At 31.7% G+C, this 24,123-nt stretch overlaps 1 protein-coding gene across 1 annotated transcript in view; it reads right to left on the bottom strand.

The window, feature by feature from the left end:
* Positions 1 to 12,353: 12,353 nt before the first annotated feature.
* LOC123302170 (gamma-1-syntrophin) overlaps positions 12,354 to 24,123 on the bottom strand; it is a 28,349-nt gene continuing 16,579 nt past the window's right edge. Inside the window, exons 3-8 of the mRNA XM_044884997.1 lie at positions 19,325 to 19,450; positions 18,006 to 18,334; positions 16,525 to 16,683; positions 14,220 to 14,444; positions 13,777 to 13,980; positions 12,354 to 12,461 (exon numbers count right to left, since the gene is read on the bottom strand). Of these exons, the coding sequence (XP_044740932.1) occupies positions 12,354 to 12,461; positions 13,777 to 13,980; positions 14,220 to 14,444; positions 16,525 to 16,683; positions 18,006 to 18,334; positions 19,325 to 19,450 (1,151 nt within the window). The remainder of the gene's footprint in view (positions 12,462 to 13,776; positions 13,981 to 14,219; positions 14,445 to 16,524; positions 16,684 to 18,005; positions 18,335 to 19,324; positions 19,451 to 24,123) is intronic.

The following is a 24,123-nucleotide window of genomic DNA, read 5'->3' as shown; positions in this document are numbered from 1 at the left end:
TTTACAACAAACAGTTTTACCAAAACTCAATGAGCACTTATTATTTCATTATTACATAAAATGGGTGAAATTTAATGAAAGTATAAAACATCTCCAAACGTTAATCATCCATTTAAACCAGCTATACATAAAAAAAGAAATCGAGTTTTTGTTTATACCGAAATCAATGAGCACTTATTATTTCAATATTACATAAAATGGGTATTTATACAATATTACATAAAGTAAAGTATAAAACATCTCCAAACGTTAATCATCCATTTAAACCAGCCATACATAAAAAAGAAATCCAGTTTATTTATAACTCATTTTGTATTCCAAGTTTGGTTTATAGATAAATATTTATCTTATATTTCGATATATTTATTTAATGATATTTATTTTAAGATGATGTATTATAGGTCAAGCTTAGGCTAGGCTGACGATATTAATAAATAACTTTCAATTTCAACTTCATTTTTCGTTATTATTTTTTATTTTAAATGATATTATACAGTTTCAATGTAGTTTTTACACAAGTGAGCATTAAATTTATTTAAAGAAAAATATAAACAAATTTATTGCTTCAATTTTATGCATTTATTCGGCAGCATACAGTCTATCAGGAATAGAGGAGGGAATGAAAGAGAGAAAAGATCTGAAAAGAAATGTTTAAAGTACTAAAATTACGCAATAAAATTGTTTAAATAGTTTTCGTCGTACTCCTTATTGATAATTAAAGAAAAAATTACCATCATTTAAAAAAAAAAACTCATTTCCACCAAGCAGAAACACTGGCATGTTTCGAATTCCGCGAAATGAGCCCATTCATCAGTTTATTTAAAATGAGTTTATCTTGAAATATTGTTTATCTCAAATAGATATTTAATCGGTCTTAGTTTAACTGAAAAGAATAGCCCTGCAATTGTGATGAACAAACGAACGAAATGCGTGAATGCTGGAACCAGCGCGCCTGCCGATTCCTATTTTTTGAAGAAATTTGCAACTACTCCAAGTTATTCGTGTGCTCAATTTGTTTGTCTCTTTTAAAGTTTCCAAAACATGACCCTGTCGCTCAATAATAACGCATTGAAATTTCGCGTTTATTATTAATTCCAGAATCTTCTTCAGGAGTAAATCCAAAATAAAACTAAAAATTTTAATAGTTTTAGGACAGTTTGAAAAGAAGTAATTGCCCTTATGGCAAAACAAATATTCACCAAAATTTTTAAGTGAAATTAATAATGGTGACAGTAAATATAATTGTTGATTCCTAGCCAAGATGTCTCCCATATATGTTAACTATCCATTATTTTCGATATTGTAATACAAGTTAAATTTAATAAAATGACCAAACTTATGACTTACTATTGAATTTTCTGTCCAATGGGATTCTGTCTGGGAGTGAATTTTCTGTCCAAAATGAAGGCTCAACTAAACTTCATCAACTCCATAGTAGTTTTCGGATTTGCCCCAAACATCTCATACCCTTCACAGACCACCCGTCCGGTAGCGCATGTAATATTATAATGTTCCCGACCCTGTCACATGTTCAACAAAAGCCGCTTTTGACGACGTCCTTACAGACAGAATTGGCTGCGCTCGAGACTACGACTATGGGATTCAGATGAAGGAAGACATTCCAGTGAGAAACCCACCCTTCATACTCTTCCCACCTCAGGCCATATTAAAGATCTAATGAACCAAGGCATCATCGTAAAATCTAGCAGTATTTGTATAAGATGATTTTAACTTTGTACTCAATTTTATCACATACTGATGTTTCACTTCTTATCCAGGTTTTGAATTTTAAAGACATACACACATATTGCTAGTTCGCAGGTTAGTTAATAGGGCTCAAAACAATGAAATTTTTTGTTTTCAATCCATTGAAATCCTTTATTTGTTCGTTTTCTTAATTAATATCATTAAGTGACAAATTTTTTTATATTAAATATTTTATCGAATGATTTTTTTTATATGTCTACAACAACTAATAAAAACAGCGACATTTTAAAATATTGTCATATTTTTAGATTACCTTATTTTATGTGGGGTTAATTTATTTATATATTTATAAGAAAACTGTTTTAGTGACTAAGTTTCATTAATTATTAGAATGGAAGTAAATTATAATAGGTAAAAACATAATAGTCCTTGTATCTGGACTTGGTTGGGTGAGGCATGTTCACATATAGAAAATTTTACTTTGGAAGTGTTGAACAGATACTCCTGGAGAATTACTACTACTCGGGATATAAAGTCCTCATCAAAAATTATTGGATGTTGTTTGTAAATCAGCCGAAAGTTTTACCCAGTTGTAAATTGATCTACTTTAAACACCCGTATTTCCAATAAAACTTTTAGTAAATTATTTTTTGTTTGGTATGGTATTAAGACTACATCTAATTCCTGTATAATTTTTATTTAATTAAAACGTTATTATTCATACCTCTTTTTGGAATTAGGCAATATCGGCTCAAATTTTTGGAGCGTAAAAGAAATTACAAGTTACCATATTTTCTACTGCCTTCGACCGGTTCACAACAGTTATTAATTTATCATTTCCTTATTAATTTGTGCATAACTTTTCCACTTACATTTAATTATTACTACCCCAGTAGTGTACGAAAATACGTAAAGGAATCAATCTTCTCATTGATTCCCTTTTTTGTAAGAAAACATTTTCTTTAGTTACAAAAACCCATATTTGCCATCAGTTCGCTACTAATATAATTACACTCTTTTGAAACGATAAAATTATTCCATGAACGTCATACACTCTAATATTTACATTTTATATCTCAGTAACTAACCTTTAAAAACTTTCACAATGTACTCCAATGACAAGTACTCGCAAAATATCTCAAAATTATAAATATAATATATTTAAATCGATGCTTATATTTAAAATAAATATTTTCTTAATTAAAATTAAAAAATTATTAATATATAATTCATATTTCATAGGCATTAATTTTTATTTAATCTCAAAATTAGAGTGTGACACTTATATTAAATAGAAATCCAAAATAAAAAGTCCTTTGTTTCACTACTGTGATTCATTTTTGTCCGCAAGAGCACACCTTTCTTTACTTTCCACCATGATTTTATATGGCTGGCGAATGCAATGTACCAAAAACTGAAATTATTATTATTCTTCTTTTTTAATTAAAATTTGTGAATAACAATTAAGAATAGAAATTTTTTTTTTCTGACCCTCATTAAAATATGTCATCTGTTCAAGTTACATGCATTCAGTATTTCTAGAAAAGACGCTCTTTAGACTATTTTTTAACTTTGATTTTTCGAACATATATTCCTATGCTGCATCCCTTTGGGAATGCAGGAGTGTCGAAAGAAAACAAGTGCTGAAGTAATCGAGATTAGGCAGTTTTCTTGAATGTTCCAGAGGGTTCCAATATTTTCCTAGATTATTCTCAAAAAATTAAGAATTTGGTTAGGTGTGTTGTTAGTAGCCAATCATAAGCTATACTAATTGCTGTCTATGACGCGACGGTGAGTAAATGTTGAGCTTCGTTTGATTACCACAGCCTAACACATGTGTTTGTGGTGTTCAAAGTATGTGGTCTTTAGTTGCGCATCAAACATCGGATGAAAAATTTAGTACTTGATGACTTTACATCCAAGTGAAAAGTAGTAACTAGAAAAGCAATTAAAAAATCCCGATATATGAACATGCCTATGTAAAATTAACTAGATTCTGGATTACAAAATATTGACTCGCTATGTAATTAGTATACACAGACCAGAAGTAGTCTTGAAAAACATTAAACCACAAGCCTACATTAGTCTGTCAGATATACAATCAAAATCGACTAAACCGACATCGCTAATATTGACGAATCGATTATTACGATGAATTTGTAAGATGAAAATTGGCTGAATTAATGTATAAATACATATTTGAACATCCCATACATCAGTAGAATTAACACAAGGTTAATTGAACAACACCCGCGGGTCGCCAGTCAATTTGGGATTAAATTAATTAAATAGTTGGCAATTGTTAATTTTTTGTAGGGAACGTGTATGAATTTCTATCGCCTGTGTAGTTAACATTCCTGTGAATTAGTTACCAGTAGTTGTTATGTTAAGAGGGGTTCATTTGGTATGGAGAGGGATGATTTTTAGTGAAAAATCACCAAAACCCTTCAGGCGAAAAATTTTCACTGGAAAAGTGGAGTTGGTTTTTGAAAATTTTAAGTAGTATGAACGTTTAAAATTTCTAATTAACGAAAGCGCAAGATATAGTTTAGTGGCGTTATTGCACGGTATCACCATAGAGATTACATATAAAACTTTGTTTTGCTATAAGGGGCAACAATCTTTGAATTAGAGATGAAACGGATAGTGGTTTAGACCGGATATTCGGTAGTTCCACTTTATTTCACTTGTCGTCGTGGTTCAAGTCAGACTATTTAGGAGTTCTTGAAACTGAAAAAGCTCGACAAAGAATCATGATAGAATATAAAAAAAATAACGAAGAATCTTCTTCTGACAGTAAAAAACCATCGATGTTTTCATCACCTGCTCACACGTGAAGCTCATGAGACTTTTTGGAACTGTTGCAATGAAATGGCAAAGGATAATAGTAGTCAGATGGTTATGATCAAGAAAAACAAAATCCAATTGCGAGATTTACTTTTTCTTAAAGACATCTCGATTCGATCGCAATCACGACCCATACATTTGGTGGTCAGTTAATTTGAATTAGTACCCGCAGTTGTCAAGATTTGTTAGAATTCATCTTAATGCATCTGGCAGTAGCGTTTACGGCGAAAGGCTTGAATTTTACTATCCGGAATTGGATAGTAAATCCGGATATTGAATTACCATCCGGTATCCGACCGATAATGAAAACAGGCCGAATACGCCGAATACCGGATGGTTATCGGATATCCGTTTCATCTCTAATTTGGATGCTTGTAACTTCTTCGTTTTTTAATCAATGTTTATTTCACTTTCAATTTTTATTATGGTATCAAGTGTAGTTTTTTTTTTTTTAATTTCAAATTTTAATGGGTAACATGGCGAATTTGACATCACGCAACAATCGTATTATTTCAGAGACTTAAATTGTACATATCGCAATATGATAACTTTCGATAGGTAGGTGGGTTGAAAGGTTCGTTCGGTAATGTCGCCACTCACTTGGAGGTCTCAGACCAATTGCGCTGCCCTGATGTATCTCCAACTTTTAGCAAACTAATTACTTTCTCCATATATACAAATAACCATTAATAAAACCTCTCTTGAACATTTTAGAATGTCGATTTTCTAGTGTCGGGTATCGACAAAATAGATGTTCTATCGATTTTTCTTCCTAGTCACAAAGGTTGTCATTTATGAGCTTCCATTTATTCAGGTTGATTCCCAAGGTAAAATTACCTGTGATAACTCCAGTAGTTTTTAAACTATGTTTTTCTTATGAGACTGCTGGCTTCCTGTTCTACTAACAACGAATTAAACGACCAAAATTATGGTCCCTTCAATGCCGTTATAACCGATTTTGACTGTATATACTCTCCCTTCTTTTTTTCTTCTTAATCATTTTTTTTTATCATAATAATTAATACTAAAGTGTTATTTTAAAGGTACATTTAATTATCTTTGGGTAAATTGCACTTTTTTTTTTTTAAATGATCTATGCATAAATTTTTTTAACTTAAACAATAAGATAAAATGGTTTGGTTTTCACAAACTAAAAGTAAATCGATTTATCAAATACGATTATTTTGATTGTATTTGTTTTAATATTCGAAATCTTGAAAATATATACGTATACTACAACAATCACTGATCTCAAAGCATCTAAATAAAGTAAAGTTAATTGATTATTCTGATTTGAGATCAGTGTCTACAACCGATGTACAGCGACAAATTAATTTTTTTAACAATATTGGCACTTGTATTAGTGGGATGATTTCCTGATGATTTTTTTATGTAAAAATTTTTTATGAATGATTTGAGATCTATTTAACAATAAACATACATACAAACATGAAGTTAGTGATAGTTATAAATTATTATTAAAGATTTCGAATATTTATTTTTAAAATTTTACTAAATGGTAAAAATTATTTTTACAAAATTCTAAGTTAAAATTTTCTAAGGCAAAAACGGATTAAGCAAATACAAATACAACTGAATTCACTGTATTACCTTGGGACAATACGAAATATCCCAAAAATTTCGTTAATGATTCATTAACGAGATTGGATTTCGTTGATAATTTTGAGAGATTGTCAATTAATATTAGATTTCAAATTTTAAACAACAATTTAAATGGGGTAGTTCAAATTAACAAAATATGTATATTAGAAGCGAAAAATCTACCTCTAGTCTCAAATTTTGTCCGGTCATAGTACCTGTAACATTTGTTTCGTTTACTTTTGGATAAATAAAGAATATGTCGCGACGCGATGTATTAAAACCGTTAGGCTCCCAGACCTATTTCTTCGGCTGAGTAGGAAACTACTAATAAGAAAGACAAAGAAAGAATAAACGAAATTTTGTTGCTTTATTATGGGCTAGCCGTGATAGAAAAGAGCATAATAAAAAAAAGTTATGGTCCTATCGTCGTCAGGATGTCTAAAGTAAAGTAACGTCTAAGTCAAGGAAGATATATTCGTAGGTCTTCAAATAAGAAATTTATTTAAAGATGATAACTTTGGCTCGGTTCTAGAAGGTACAGAAAAAAAAGCCTGGGATGATTTTCGCCTTGTTGCAAAAACTTCTTAGGAAATAAAAAGAAATGACAACTATGCTGAACTTATAGAAAATATATTGTCACCATTCCAAAAAGTGGGTTGCAATATGTCCTTGAAAATTCACTTTTACAGTGGGGCTTTTATCGATGAACATCGGGCGCTTTCATCAGGACATTACAAACATGGAAAAACGATATCAAGGCTATTGGAAAGTTTCAATGTGGTCGGATTATTGCTCGACTCTTTTTCGAGATATTCCAGAAGCAGAAATTCCACTTTAAATTAAAAAACTGTATAATTTCTGTGAATTTTTAAAAAAAATTTTTTTTTTTCTAAATAAGGTAAACTAATTTTAAAATTATATAAATTGGTATTTACCTCGTCCGACATTTTGGTTTTAGATTTCAACACAGCAATCTCATATATAAACACGATTCCTTTTTTATATAAGCAATAAATATATATTATATTCTATATCTAAATTAATACTAAAATAGCACCAAAAATAAATTTTTCGTGTCTCTACATAAAAGTAGCAGTGCGTAAAAAGATAAAATCAACATAATTCAAACCAAAATAGACGATGGCTTTCTTCAAAGTAATGATTTAGTTTATTTAACTTTAGTGATTTTGTCTCAATGAAAAATACAGTTAATGAAAAATAGTTAGCTGTAAATACAAATATTTAGCTGTATTTGTTCCAATCGTTAGGCAATAGTTGGGAAGTTTTTTTACTTTATTTAAGTATGAAACGGTCAACTTTGGGATGAGTTTGTCATTATTTTAATTTTTTTCAGTGTATAGTTGTCACCTCAAAGTTCCAGGAAGTTGAGAGATAGTGAAATTATATCGCCGAATCCTAATACTGTACGATATTTTTGTTCTCTTATGATGTCTCCTAGTTATTCAATAATAAAAATTTCTTCCATTTAAAATTAATATTGCTCAGAATTGTCAAATAATCAAAAATGTTATTTATTTGCTGAACTATGAAGGACTGATGTTGATATAGAAAGTTGGGAAAAATTATACGAATTCTGAAGTCTCGCCATCAAATTTGGGGAGGTGGAAACCCTAATAAGAGACCATGCATTAATTACGTCAATTACGGCAACTTACTACTAGGGAAAGAGGGAGAATCAAAAGCTTTGTGACGTCACATGTTAAAATTTAAAGATTAATATTTTTATTAAGAATTTAAGAAATAAAAATAGAAATTGTTGTCGATTTCGAATTTTTTTTAGATTTCTTCATCAATAATATAATTGATGTTATAATTGGTGAGCAAAAACCTTAAATTATTCTAAAAAGATAATAATAATATGTTCAACATATTTTTTGTAATAAATTCTACTCTCTTTGTTATATTACAATAGAATTAAATATATATCACAATTTTAATACAAACTTAAGGAATGTACAGAAAAGTAAAGATCCATTAAAAATCCATCGGATTTCATCATAAATAAATTAATCCCCATAGTTGTTAGCCCCGATGCACTTGACTGCATTAATTATATATTACCAGGTAATCCATGCAATATTCTTCTTTATCAATTATATTACAAAATACCGATAGATTATTATTAATAAAATATACAAATTCGATACAAAAATAATTCAACAATAAACTAATTTTATTCAAATTATATTTAACACCATAATAAAAAAAATTATATAAATAGTAGAAATTTATATGGATTAACTGCATGGAAAATTCATTTTCACCTGCAAGCATTTACTCCATATTTTGTTAGCACCAAATTAATTTTTTTTTTTTCATTTTTCTATGAGTAAATCCGATTTATTTTTTGAGGGACCGTTAGTAAAAATTTTTATTAGAGTATCTAATTGATTAAAGTGAAAACCAAACCCTATTATACAATGCTCTGATTAATGATAGGAAACACTCTCTGGAAATTTCAAAGTTAAAATAACAATATATGCGAGTAAATTAAATCGATGTCAAATTTGTAAAGTTAACGTATAGTGATTACACTGAATAATCATCATGAATTTTTGAGCACACTTTGTGCTATTTGTACAGAAAATTTAAAAGATTGTTTCAGTTAATAGAAACCATTGTATAAATGATTCTACGTAAAGGCGAAATTTATGACTAATCAGTTGTGAAAAAAAAATATTTCAGGAAATTATTAGAAGGTTTTGGGAGTTCCGGATAATATATATCGCAGATGCCGCGTATGTAGCACTATGACAAGTATGACAATTTCTAAAATGTTCGACTGAGCAAAATATGGTATAGGAAGTCAATTTAACAAGTAATATTTATCAGTATTAATATAAAATCTATCTTCATTCAGTCATATTTTTAAAATTATGAAATGAAATTTAAAAAAAGAAGTGTTTTTAGGATTGAGAAAAGTAACATTTTACTTCTTTAACAAGTACTTCTTTATACCCTAGGCCTTAATTACATTACATTACATTTAATTATGTAAAAATTTTCTAATTAATGGTGCATTTTGATTTACTAAAATTTTTTGCGTATTCATTAAAATTGGATTACTAAAATATCTACTAACAAGAATTATCATTTTTAAGAAATATCTCTACATTTCTATGTCACAGTTTCCGGAAGTTTTTAGTGATTGGGGTAGTAGGTAAGTAATGCCGTTATCGGACAAAACATTTCTCTTTTGCCAGGTAAGTTCTATCTCAATTCATATATTATATATTATTCGTTCTTATCCTAATAGATTCTTATTCTATTTACAACAATCTTTAAAGACACAAAATAGGTTACTTAGGGCTAATTTCATCCTTTTGCCTTTAAAGTTTCAAATAAATCATCAATAAACTAGATTAAATTAAATTCGGAAGTACAATGAGAAAAAAACAGAAAAAAACTTACACACTGAAAGTACAATGATCTGTTTATACACAACTACATGGGAATCGAATTCATGACACTTGGAGTTTTGGGCCACAAGATGTGTCTATGTTTGTTGACGTATTTGACATGATACTCGACATTATCCACTAGTTTCATTATTTACTACTCATTTTTGGGCATAACTAGCAATTGGTTAACATTAATTTAATTATCTACACCAGGACCTCTTTAATCCGAATCCCTTCTAATCCGAACACCTCTGAAATCCGAACGCCTCATCCCCAACCGCGCTTGACAATGCGATGTCAGGCGCATTTGTTATTGTTACTCGTCCGTTAATTTGTGTTTCTACATCATGGTTTCGACGCCAAAGAAAAGGAAACACGTGACCCTGGCTATTTCTCAAAAATGCGAGATTTTTGATAAACTCAAGAAAGGTATTTCTTTTAGTTTTCTTGCGCAGAATTATGGTACGGGCATATCTATCATTTTTGATATTAAGAAGAAGGAAGAACAGATACAATCTTATGTTGTGGGAACTGAAAAGGGTCCAGGTTTTCGAAACCTATTAAAAACGACGGAAAATTCACAACTTTGAAGAAGCATTGTTCACGTGGTTTATAGAACAACGACGAAAAATGTGTTCCCTTGTCAGGAGGTATTTTGATGGAGAAAGCGAAATACTTTAATAAAAGGCTTGAGCGAGGAGAGTTTTCTGCCAGTAAAGGTTGGCTGGAAAAATTTAAAAAGAGACACAGAATACATCAACTAAAAATAACCGGGGAGAAATTGTTCAACAACCAACGAAGGCGCCGTAAAACCATTCCAGGAAAAATTCATGGATATTAGCAAGTTGAAAAATTTATCCGCAGAGCGAATCTATAATACGGATGACTCTGGTTTGTATCGGAAAAATATACCAGACAAAACGCTAGCATCTGATATAGAAGCTAAAACGCCAAGTTCAAAACTTACCAAAGAAAAAATAACATTTATGCCCTGTTAAAATACTGCTAGGACGCACAAACTGCTTTTGTTGGTCATTGGCAAACACAAGAGCCACATTCCTTTGCATCTGTTCGAAAGGCTACCAGTTATTTATTACATGGAGCAAAAGAATGCATGAGTGACGAGACTTATATTTTTTCGAGTGAAAAATTCTTATATAAGAAGAATTTACCACTGAGAACCGACATTGCTTCTCGACAATCCGCCAGCACATCCGCTAGATGAAGACCTGCAATCCATTGAGGAAGAGCCAATGAACCAAAACCCAGAGCTCTCATCCAGCCAATGGATCAGAACGTTATTCAAAATATAAAGGTGAATTACAAAAAAAAACAAAAACTTTTGCTGCAAGTTCTTGCACAACAGGGATTGGAATCTAAATGTATTGTGTCCGATATCCTTAAAAAATCACTATGAAAACGCTGTTTCTTCGTTTTCTGAAAGTTGCAACAAAAAAAGATACGAACCTAAAATAAAAATCTTGGTCTCCCTTGTGGCCTCAATTAAACATCGAAGAACATGATGATTTAGAACCAGAACATGACATTCTTTAAGCTGTTTTCGTTAATAGAGACTTTTATGAGGCGGAAATGAATGACTTCTTACTAAGCAATGATGACCTGAATGAAACTGAACCTCTTGCTGACGATGAAATAATAAGGCAAGTAACACAGGAATATGACGGCAAAAGTGAAGAAATGTCGCACGTTGAACCAGTAGCAAGCGTTTCCAATTCAAGCGCGGTATCTGCCTTAAATACATGCCTTGAATGGGCTGACCAAGTGGACATTCCTTTACCAGAAAAAATGCTTCATTAAAAATATCCTATAAATTCTGTGCACTATAATCCGAACGATCCACGAATCCGAACAGGGGGTAATTTTTCGGAGTTCGAATTAAAGAGGCCTCGGTGTATTATGTTCTAGTTAGTCAACGGGATTTATTATTTTCTTACTCCAAATTATTATTCGACTTTAAACCTTGTCATGGATGCATGTCTAAGCGTAGAGTTGATTCAAAAACGGAGATCAAAAATAGGAGAAAACTGGCAAATGCCTTCAAAGCTTAGTTAAAATTGAAGTCGTAAACCGTATGGCCGGTGTCATATATTTATAGGCCGGTGTCATATTTGACATTTATTAAGCGTTTTTCATTTCTAATAGGGCTTATATTGTGCATTTTTTCGATATCAGTACTTTCAGAGGTATTTGCATGTCAGTTAAAAAATAAAACTAAACTTGTAAATCAAATATCACAAACACTTAACTCTTTTAAGCATTTTGTACCCAATGATTCTTTTCTTCAAGAACTAACATTTTCAATATTACAGAAAATTTATCGAGAGTCATTTTCCATATGAAGTCTGCGGGGTTTTTTTATTAAAGCTGGTATGGCACGAAGACAGAATATATGAGTATCAGTCAAACTCCATTAATCTAACTGAAATTGATTGAATCAGGACTAATATTATTTAAAAAAAGAAAATCGTTTCCCATCATTAACTTGAACATGAAAATTAAAACCTAGCTACAATTTTTAGTATTTTTCATTTTTTTACTAATTTTTCATAAGAACGTTTATAATATATTTTTGTTATTAATTTAATAACAAATATAATTTTTCATTTTAAAAAATTATTTAAAAAATATATAACAAAATGTATGTGAATTACACAAAATTTAATAAACATGCAGACAGGAGTTTTTTTTATACAAACAAATGGAATACCAATAATAAATAACATAACAAACTATCCATTCAATTCATAAAATTTGTTACGGAACAATTGAGCTTAAAAATGCTGGATCTACTGACGCTACTTTTGCTGTTAAAAATGCGTGCATACAAAATAGTAAACTTTGTAAATTTGGACATTCGAGTTCCTAGAAAAGACAAAATGTAATAATTAAAATTAAAGATTAGTCAGTTATCTGAGATGGTTTTGGAAACAACACAATAAAATTCTTTGGAAAAGCCTTTTTTCAAATATGCGAATAAAAGTATACTGTAAAAAAAAATCTATTTTGTGAGCACATTCGTATGACCTTGAAACGCTTTGTGAGAGTTCATTTCAAAATTCAAATGTGAATTTTGTATTGCAAAATCTTGTAGAAGAACTTAAAAGTCAATATTTTTTCGGAAATCGAAAACGAAAATTTGTTTGTACATAATTTGCATTCACTTTTTCTAGTTATATTTTGTCCTACGAACTCCCCTGCCAATTATGCTTTACCAAGAATGCCTCCATTATTGTTGGGCTAGTTTCCAGACTTCCTACTGCAGAAGTGACATTTCATTTATATTTAAGCCCACTTCTTTCGACCAACTTAACTTTTTATTTCAAATCAGTTCAGTTTAATTTGATTTGATAATTTTATATACCATACTCAAATTTGGAAGTCATTTCATGAAGACTTCAAGAAAAGATCATGATTCACCCAAAAAATCGGCTTAGAAAATGATCATGAGTCAGATTCCTCTCAGAGAGAGAAAGCTTAGCATGTGACAGTGTGAAAGAATTCAACAAATACGATAGTGATTTCAGAATAATCTAAAAAGTAATAAATAACATCTAAATACATGGGGGAATTGATTCGGAAGAAGATCTGAGAATTCAATTTCTTCAAGTTTAGATAAAACGATAAAAAAATGTTGACCATATTAACTGAGGCTTCGGCGGAACGGCTTTGAGAAGTCCTAGGACCTTTTATTCATTATATCAACAGTTGATGAAATACGATATCGCTTTCGAGTGGGTGAAGCGTCATTGAATTAATTGAGAAATCAAAAGCCTTTTTGATTCTTTTCATTTTTAGTTTACATTTTTCTTGAAAAAAACAAGATGAAAGTTCCGAAGAACTAAGAAAATAATTAGGATAAAAGTATCTTTGGATGTTTGGATTTTACAGCACAGAATATAAATTTACATTCGAAGCTGACCTTCATAGAGCATTTTAAGGTTATTCTGGGAATATGCTCATTTAGTAAATTCATTTATTGTTGAATCGTAATCATTTTTGGGTATCAAGTATAAAAAAATTAACATATTCTATGATCACGTTTACTTTTTAGAATTTTACTTGACGAACTGTTTTGACTGTTGAAAAGAAAAATTTTCCAGGTTTCATTTGAATGTAACAATAATCGTGTTTCCTCATGTGGTAAGGGGGAATATTTTTATAATGAAATAGCTTTTACCTTCGTTTCGATAACCTTTAAGTCATTATCTTGAAAATGTAATTTCATTTTGGAATTAGCATCATCAGACGAACCGCGTAATTGTGAAAATTTATACTGCCATACAGGAGTTTTGGAATCAACTTCATGTAATGTAAATCCTAAATTCCAATCTAACGTCAATCCCCAAGTTTTACCATTACTATTTACTGTAAATGTTGTGCTCTAAAATGTTACAAAAAATTATGTTTTTAGCAGATTATCAAATAGTAATAAATAAAGAATAAAATGAAAAGAGGGCGATGGATTTTTCTTACAAACTAGATTAAAAAAAATCACACCCTACAACCCTTATATCTTTTTTTACAATAATTTTATCGAAACTCACCCTTAAAGTGATTAATTGAATATTTGTTCCACAAATAGGGCTAATATTTAAATGATATAATAAAAATAAAACTTACACCAAGTTTCATGACTGCTGTACATACAGAACATTGCCATGCATTTTCAATTCGAAGTAATTCCTGGCGTGTTTCCACAGATAAATAACGAGATTCTTGCCCAGATGTTTGTATTAGAAAACAATGCTGTCTTTCATCAACATTTTCTGACTCTTTAACCACTCGAAACATCGTCTGGTATACTTTATAAACAACGGAACATTTAGACCAATCTCCAATATTTAACTACAAAATAATACATATTATAAACGATGTATCTTCTAATTACAAATTTTAATTGCTCTGTTTTGGAATTCATCTGTTAGTACAGAGGTGTTCATGGCAAATTAAATCAGAAATAAAAAAATTACATGAAATTTAATAACTAATTAAAATTGAAATGCACTAATCTTTAATCTTAGTGAATTTAAAAAAAAAAAAAAAAAAAAAAACGCGATACTGTTCGTTTCGTTAAAAATACACAATATTTTCGGGCATATAACTTTGTTATCCTTGATCTTTTTGGGCTCTACTACATTTTGAAGATAAGTGAACCTGAAAATGTCTTACTCCAATATACCCCAAAAGCCGAAGTTTTGTCATGACAATCGAATATTCGAGACCATTTGTATTGGAAAAAAAATCAATATTTTTCCTAAAACACACGCTACGTGTCACATACCGCAAGCCATAGGTAAAAAAAGGAAAAAAATAGATAGGGGCTCTGACTGCTGCAGAACGCGGATCATTATGCACACTTGTTTGCTTCATGAGTGCATCGGGCATTTTTGTGCCACCTTTGTGCCATGTTAATAGTCCCTCGTAAAAATTATACGGAACTTTTGATGGTGCGCCACCAGGATCTATTGGCAAAGTTAATCCATCTGACTGAATCTAAGCCAATTTGTTTACCGAATGGTTCAAGGATTTTATTGAAAAAACAAATCCTACTTAGATGTTTTGGAGTTGGCCCGTGAAAATCATGTTACAATTGTCAGTCTCCCTACCTCGCAAGTTTATGTTCCATTTTGATAGAATGCTGAAGGCTTACGATATTGTAGAACTAGATAAGTTTTTAATGAGGTTGATTTTATTGGGGATACATCAAACAGTGATCACCCAGCTCGCACCCCTGATGACTCACAAACTTTACTCCTGTATCACCTTGTTCCGGACCAAGGCAATGCAGGAGTAAATATAAGAGAGCCAGGGAGCATTTTTTTTTACCAGAGGACATTCAACCGATCCCTGGGGCTAAGACTAAGACTTCAAACCGGGAACGAAAAACTACAACATCAAAAGTGCTAACATCTTCACCTTACAAAAGTCAATTGTACGCTCAGCAGAAAGTCGTGGACGTAGACATGGAGGCGGATGCGGACGCGGAAGTGACGTTCAACGCAGCCGAGATGATAGAGATGATGACGCCAGCAGTTCTAATGGATGCCAAAGAGACGTGAGATCCATAGTGAAGAAGTCATAGAATCAGATTCGTCCAAATGTGACAAAAATGTTTGCCCATTAGTGGTATCTGAAGACTCAAATACAATTTGTATATTCTGTGACACCTGTTATTCCAGCGCCAGGCGTGGGAAAGAGCAGGCCCCTAATGGGCTCATATCGCCTGTGCAGGTCCTGAAGGCGAATATTGCATCTGCGATTTTTGTTACTAAGTCAATAAATTTAATTTAGTCCTCACTTGATCTCGAATTGTTAAATGTGCATTTTTTAAGAATAAATAGATTTATTCCATAGTTAGTCATGCATTGGCTAATAAATAAGGAAGCCGATGATGTATTCATTAGATTTCTATTCTTTTTATTGTTTACATGAGACAAAAAAAACAGAGTAGGAGAGGGGGGCACATTACCACCTTCTCCTCTATTGATTAATTTAAAATAAAACTAAACAAAGCAGTAAAAAACTGAGAATTAAACACTTATCAAACTGGATGGGAAAAAACTCCGTGCTGTGCTTTAGTATAAACATTAAAATATTTTTCCTTTTACAAATGACCTTGAATAACCGATTTCCATCACAACACTTCCCAGTTTTAGAGCATATTGTAGTCGTACATTTTCAGGTTCAAGGCTCAATGATAACAAAGCTAAATTTCCGAAAATACTGTGTGTTTTAAACGAAATAAAAAGTGCGAGTTCTTTTAATCAGTATAAAAAAAGTAAAATAATCAAAAAAATAGAATAACGTTTTCGAGCAAAGGGTGACAAAATTTGTTCTCCTTATGTATAAAAAAGACAACGAGGTAGCCATTTATTATGCCTTTAATAATTTTGAAAAAAAAATTGTACTTAACGGTGTTACATACAGGAGGTGTGTCAAATAATAGTAGATCAGTTCCTTTTAATGTTAAAAACCTTGGTTTATAGCTTTGCCATGGATGTTTGTTGGTGAGTATACTTTCGTTTACCCAACCCATATATTCAATTCGATCTGATTGATTAAAATTTCTATTATATAATTTCATCTGAAAAAAAAAATTAAAATAAAAACATGATTAAATTAAACTCGAAGTATATAGCGTTCAGTATCAGCGCAAATAGTATTTTTTACAAATAAGAAGAGTTTATCGAGAAGTAATACTGTGTCCAATAAATAAGGTGACATTTGAATTTAAACTGCGCGCGTTTGTTGTTCATTATGAATTCCTTCCGCTCGGCCAAACAGTCAACAAGGAATATTAATTGAACGTTATGCGTCATTTGTGTACATTATGTGAAAATTTGTTATTGGTCAACAAAGTTGTCCAAAATGGAAATGTTGTAATCTTCAATAAGGACGGCTGTACAATACGTAATAAATACAACGAAATATATTTTCCGCAGGCAGTAAAACGGATTTTTCGATAACTACAAGGGACGTTTAATTCCAAACTCAAACATATGAAAACCACAAAATGCGATATGGAGGTTTTCAGCGTTGTAGACTAGGCATCGGAAATAGACAATAGGCGATTCTATTCGGGATTCGTGAAAATCCTCGATTGCTGCAATTGCTTGATCAAGCAAACGACAACCAATTGTTGCATTATCGAACACTGAGACTGAGTATATTGCAATCTCCGATGCTCTGAGAGAGCCAATTTAGATGAGACAGCTTCAAGAGAAAATAGAATACATGCCGTTAAAATACTATTCTGTGGCAAACAAAGTACTATTAGTATTCAGTTATCATCAAATGATGGTTTGTGACCCAGGACGAAGGATATCGATAAAAAAAATTATCGATTGTACAATAGCGACAAAATTTCTGCCATCAACCGAAATAAAAATTAATAATTCAAATACACGATTTTTGTATGCAAGAATTGAGGTTAATTTATAATATAGTTAACCAAAACATTCAAACAGTTCAACAGGGGTACTAGCCAAAGCACTGACGTAAAGAAAACGATAGACACAACTGGGAACCGAACGTCAACAAAAATGTTGTTATCCAAGATGCTGTGACAGTAAAGAATCAACAAATGTCAATTTGCTTATACATAATTTGTGCTGTTAACAGCATTGAGCTGTTGTACTTCATCTTCAAACAGCACGTGAAGTCGATAAAGAAAAGGGCAACAAAAAACGCACAATTTTTTTTTTTAAAGCGGAAAGCTTAATTGTACAATTTAGCAGACATTTTGAAAAGTATTTAAAAAGTGAAAAGTTAATTAAGTTTTTCCAATTCCAGAAAAATTATTTTCTGAGGATTAACCATTCAAAATTTGAATAAAAACTCTTGTGAAATCATTTAAAGTTTTCTTCAATACACACGTATTTTTTTAAAAGTTAGAAAATACATTACCTGTAAATGTGTTAAACTAACAATGTTATCGGTAATATATTTAAGCCATTGTGAAAGTATGGCCGAATCATCACAGTGAATTATTCCAGTACTGACACCGTTTAAACCTCTTACTTCAAACGAATTAGGCCTTAATTTATCAGTTCCAAATATATATCGCGTAACATAGGCCATCATTAATGGTAAAGTAACAATATCAACCCATCGTGTGTTTTCATCAGACTTTGAATGTGTAGAACTGTGATCATCACTCCCTTCCGATGACTTCCAATCGGCTTCCATATCAAAGTCTTTACTTGGCGTTGAATCAGAATTTAGGTCTTTATGCACTGTTCAAAATAAAATTTTAATTAAGTTATTAATTTCAAATCATACTATTTGATGAACGACAGATTCCGTAAATTTCATTCTTCAGTTATAAATTTTCTCAACAGTTGGGTTTGCGTTTATACGGGTTGGCCTTTTTTGATAGCTGACATTAGGAGATTGAAAAGTGTATATGCAAAAAACTATATCTTACAATAACTTTAATATTTTAGGGAGGATGAAATGCTCCGGGATCAAAATTCGGTGATAAATTGACATAGAGCCAAGAAAACCGTTTTTATTTTATCAGTTTTACTTTGCCATTAAATGATCAATGTATAGATATCATAAAAAGATTTGTTAGATTTCGCCGAGTTTTCAGGTTTTAATTTTGCTATTGCATGACTAAGATATATTCGTCATGTAATTTGAGTTTTCATGGAATTTTCAGGTTTTAAAATCATCTCGATCTATTTTTGATTTTTTTTTAAAATATATATACTGATTACATCGTTTAACTGTTGACTATATAATTCAGTACACAGGTTGTCTCAAAAGATCATGGACAAAAGAAGTGAAGTGGGTGAAATAAATGTTCTTTTTTTCTATCAAGAAAACATCGAATTTGGGGTATTTCAAACCAAACTTTCATGTTTCAACTTGTCGTCAATGAAAACTTTTCATTTGTGAAAAATTCTATTTAGTTTGCTTACTTGTAACTAGCTTACTGCTCACCTATAAGAACCGTGGCATAAAATCCATTGCTATGGCACGGTTATTCATTCAATTAAAGTAAAACAAATCATTGGTCTCAAAAGATATTATGGAATTTATGCCCAATAGACGGGACTTAATTGTAGACTGCTTCTGCTACTAATTACACCTTATTTGGAATAAAAGAACTGCCTGAATCCACATTAAAAACCAAATAATAAACGGGATACTCAAAACACTCGATTAGTATAATTTTTCGATTTTTTTAAACGTGAACAAATTTTAGAAGATTAACTTACATTGTTTTTGAAGAAAAGGAGTTGCTGCTTTATAATGTTTGACGGTTAGAACAACAATATCACCTGCATTTCGTAAAATATTCACAGCGTCATCATGCGGACAAGCAGTTATATATTCACCATTTACTGAAACAAAAAAAGAAAACAGATTGTCAAAAATATACCAAGATTCTACAAAAAGGTGACAAATCGACGGTGAAATAGATAGAGGTTGAGTCAGCATTGATTTTTCAACTCTAGGCCAAACTAAGCCTTGTTATTTTTTCTCCTTTTTCGAGGCTTAGAAATCAAGGATTGGTTGGAGAGTTCTTGACCAAGCCTCATCAAGGCTAAAAAATCAAATCTTAATCAATATTCACTAACAAATACTGATTTTTCACTATATTAATTTTAGAGAGTACTTCTAAATGAGCCAAAACTTGACTAATTACAGTTAACCCAGATGTACGCTCATATAGTATTCAATTTAGAAAATTTTATTTGGAAAAAGGTCCGTCAAAACGGAACTTAAATTTCGACTCGAGGTAATACAACTTTTTAATATATTTCTTTCCACCTCCTTTTTAAATTTATGGCTGAAATGGTATTATATACACTCGTACAGCGTTACCAAGTTATTTCTGTTCAATTTGTCAGGTTGCACATTTTTTCATAAATTGTTAAACTTTGTGTTATTATTCCACTAAATTGCTGATATTGCAATAAATTAATATATAAACGATCGATTCATTCAAATAAAATCAGATCTAAATTACAGTAATTAAAGTAATAAATATTACAGAGAAATTTCTGTCTAGTAGAAAATATGTTATTGTAGATTTTGTATAATCATTGTTAAATAAAACATAATAATTAGAAGTAAATATTATTTCAACAATCAACGATCTCATCAATTATGTGCTACAATTGGATTTTCAACATTGCTGCAACAATCATACAATTGGGTCCTTAACATTGGTTTGCAGAGGTATATTCAACACTGTTGGAGAATTGGCAAGAGTTCAATTTCGACTTCAAACGGTTCACTTTTGTGATTTCGTTTAATAACGAACCTACAGGTTAGTAAAAATTTTTTTATAATGTTTTAAATGATCTCAAGTGTTAAATAATTCTGTATCACTCTCCAAATTTCTTGTAACCCCTTTCCCGTTCTTTTAAAGATAAACTCCAATTCATAATTTTATGTTCCTCAATACTCCAGCACGTATTACTCGTAGTACTACAAGAAGACTTAACTTAACAGACGCAAACATGCCAGGTGGTGAAAGTTCGTCAGAAAATAAAAGTACTCTATGTGAACAACCTTCAGTTCAATTTTTAACTTCTTTAATATCACCTTTCAACGGTGATCGGGATGAATGTAGTCATTTTATCTCTAACGCTAAAAATGCGATATGGATAGTGAAATCCAAAAGCCCTTTTTATTTGCTTATATATTATCCAAAATTTCACCAGAAGTCAAAGCAAGACTCAATACTAGTGAACTTAAAAACTAGTGATAATAGCTTGCAAATTCTATAACAAGACCACACACATATTTCTCAATTGTTGGAGGATCTTTCAACTTCTAAGAAAAGACAGAGCGAAGATATTACCACATATTTCGTAAGGATTGAAAAGTTGACGAATCGATGTCTGATGGCTATTCAGATAACGACTTCCGATGCCACTGAAATAAATGGTAAAAAAGGCCTTTATAAAAGAAATAGGACTGAGACGATTTGTATTTCGTAGCAATGCAGACATATGTTAGGGTCTTAAGATTAAAGGACTTTACTCCAACTCAAAACACACTCACAGCCCACACTCAAATAATCCTAGACAATATCAAAATAGAAATTATCAATCAAAGAGAGCTCAAAACAATCGTAATTTTAAGCCCCAGTTTAACCAAAACCCTTTACGAGGACCAAATCAAAACCACGACCCCCAAAGAAACAAAGCCTTAAAAAAATCAAACGAATATATGCCAATTTTGTGGGAACGCTGGCTATTTGGTACACGAGCGCCGAAAAAAAAAATGCACAGCGACTTTATGAAGCAAAACCAAAACCCCCGTATAAATCATTTAAACTCCAATTTGTCCTCGATAAACGTCGTATCGCAGGACCAAAAATTTTTCAAGGCGTCAAATTTCCTCTAGACTATTCAAACCAAAACTTAACGATTGAATTTAAATCCCCGAACTCTGAAAAGAAAATTTTGTCATTTTTAATTGATACCGGAGCTTCTATAAGCATTGTCAAGCATACAAATTTGGATACACGGAATACTCTTGTTGACCCTAAACTATTTTGTTGACCCTATGACTAACGACACTGGTCTAGGTACAACATATTCTATTCCAACGGAAAACGGAAATAAAGCTGGATAAGAGTGAAACAAAACGCTTGATCGACGAACGCTTATTGACGTCATTTCCATATGACGAAATCATTGGTCATGATATCAAAACATGGAGATATTATCAATTATCAGGATAGGACAACTATTCTAAATACTGAAAAATTACAACTCAGTAGAGCGCTGCCCCGACAAAAAGTTAAAATCGATATTAATGTTCTAGACCACAAGCTCAATGGCGACTTTATTAACACAAACACCCCTCTCTCCTCACATTTATCGCTACCAAAAAACATGTTAATTTCCCGCGAAACAAGCGAGATACCCATAATCAACATGAGCAGAGACCCTGTCACAATAAATACACCCATAGACGTAAAATTTTTCACCTCCCAAATGATTCATTATCTCACACAACATCCTTTGAACGCAAGATCAGACTCACTGACGAAACTCCAATTTATACAAAAACGTATAGATACCCTAAGATTCATGAAGGAGAAGTCCAGCAACAAATCAAACAAATGTTAGAGGACGATATAATAGAACCTTCCGATAGTCCTTGGCCACCAAATCTTTGAATTGTGCCCAAGAAAAAAAATTTTCTCAGAAGAAAAAATGGCTTGTGGTAGACTATCGGTAGCTTAACGAAGTCACTATATCAGATAAATACCCAATACGACCTGGCGTCAAGAGAAAAAACTGCTTTCACGACCCTTTTAGACCACTATAATTTTAAAAGACTTGCGTTTGGCGTGAAGAACAGACCAGCGTCTTTCCAAAGGATGATGAATTCAGTACTCTAAGTTACAACAATGATTAAACTCGTGATCACTCTTATAATGCTCTCAATCACCTTCCTAAGTTATAAAAGAAATTATAAAAGACCGAACATGGAAATCATTACGTTATCACTTTAGAAGAACTATATTAAAAGAACCAACATTTAGTTTACTTTTAAAACCAAAAGGACAAGAACTGTTAAATAAAAAATAATGAACAAATTAAGTTGCAGCGTTTTAAAGATGTTACGCTTCCAGTTTTATTGAAATATGTGTGTGAACTTGAATGAATTTTTTAAACGATTATTTATACGAGAGAAGAAATATGTTACGTCACACAATGCTACTAATCTTAAGAAGGAACTCAAACTTGTTTCTACAAGTAAGTAAGATAAATTACACGCACGAGAGGGGTTTTGGGAGTTCAAACCCCTCTCATTGAGAATTTGTCCACATAAATTGTGAACTAACAATATAGTCCTGTAAATTCACGCATTTATGAGACTTATTTCCACTCATCGAATCAGATATCCATGCTTATTTTTAGTTCCGTACTTGCTTTGACTTTGTCTTTGGATCGAATGCTTCAAATAGAAAACCTGGGTCTTGACGAGGCTATCGAACTGGCTTATGCTGTGAAACATATTTTTATTGAAACTTTTCAAAACTATGAGCGAAATTTGCGATGAGCCAAGGTTCGCGGCATAAGAGACTCAACGCTCACAGACTGATTCAGTTTATGATTAATTATTGAATTTTGGATCATAAGAATATTTTATCAAATTTGGCTTGTATCTTTCTCAATAAAATGGAAAATTTTGATGAAAACTCTTGCTTGACTTATTGAACGAAAATAATCAATTTTGTATAATGATTTCCGTGACATCTGGGTCGACGATTGCCGGACGTGGCGCCAAAAATTCATTCGAAGCATTCGATATTTGCAATAAAGATACGTTTCTAAATGTATACGAAATGCTTCGCGTTCTGGCAGTTTTACCTGTGACAACAACGATGAATAAACGTCGCTTTTCGCGGTGTAGACGTCGATGCACATTTGGAAAAGTTTTTTTTTCTGTGTCTCGTAAAATTATTTTATTGAATAACAGTGACTGAATATCATATTTTGACCAACTTAAACGTTCGCTTACTCGAACAGAGCATTTCTTGTTTTGAATGACTTTATTTCACCTTCCCATCTCTACTTCAAGATTATTGGCACCCGACAGACTGGCACACATAACTAAAGTAAACTCAACGTCCGGACTTTTTATAAATTAATGGGAACTCTTCAACTAGATAATTCCAATTACAAATCAATCAGTTAAAACAAGGTGTGGTGGGAAAGGTACTAGCAGATAGATTTGGTATCGGGGGGCTACAATCTGATATTAAAAGTAACAGTAAAAAAATTTTAAGTTTTGTGATTGCGTTGGAAACTGGTGATGGGTGTTCGTCGCCAAAAGTAATGAAAAAGGCAAAGGATGAACAGCTTGAGAATGCTGTTTTTACGTGTGGTTTCTGCAACAACGATCTCTTGGACAACCGATTTTATGTGAAAAGACGCGAATGTTCAGTGAAAAAAAATGGGTTTAGCTAGTTTTAGGGCAAGCACTGGAAGGATCCACAATTTACAAAATAGGCACGACATTCGGGAACTGGATATTGCTGGTG

Source organism: Chrysoperla carnea, chromosome X (genome assembly GCF_905475395.1).
Source record: "Chrysoperla carnea chromosome X, inChrCarn1.1, whole genome shotgun sequence".
Taxonomy (NCBI): Eukaryota; Metazoa; Arthropoda; class Insecta; order Neuroptera; family Chrysopidae; genus Chrysoperla; species Chrysoperla carnea.
The sequence above is the reverse complement of the archived record's forward strand: the minus strand, read 5'-3'. Positions and strand labels throughout refer to the sequence as shown.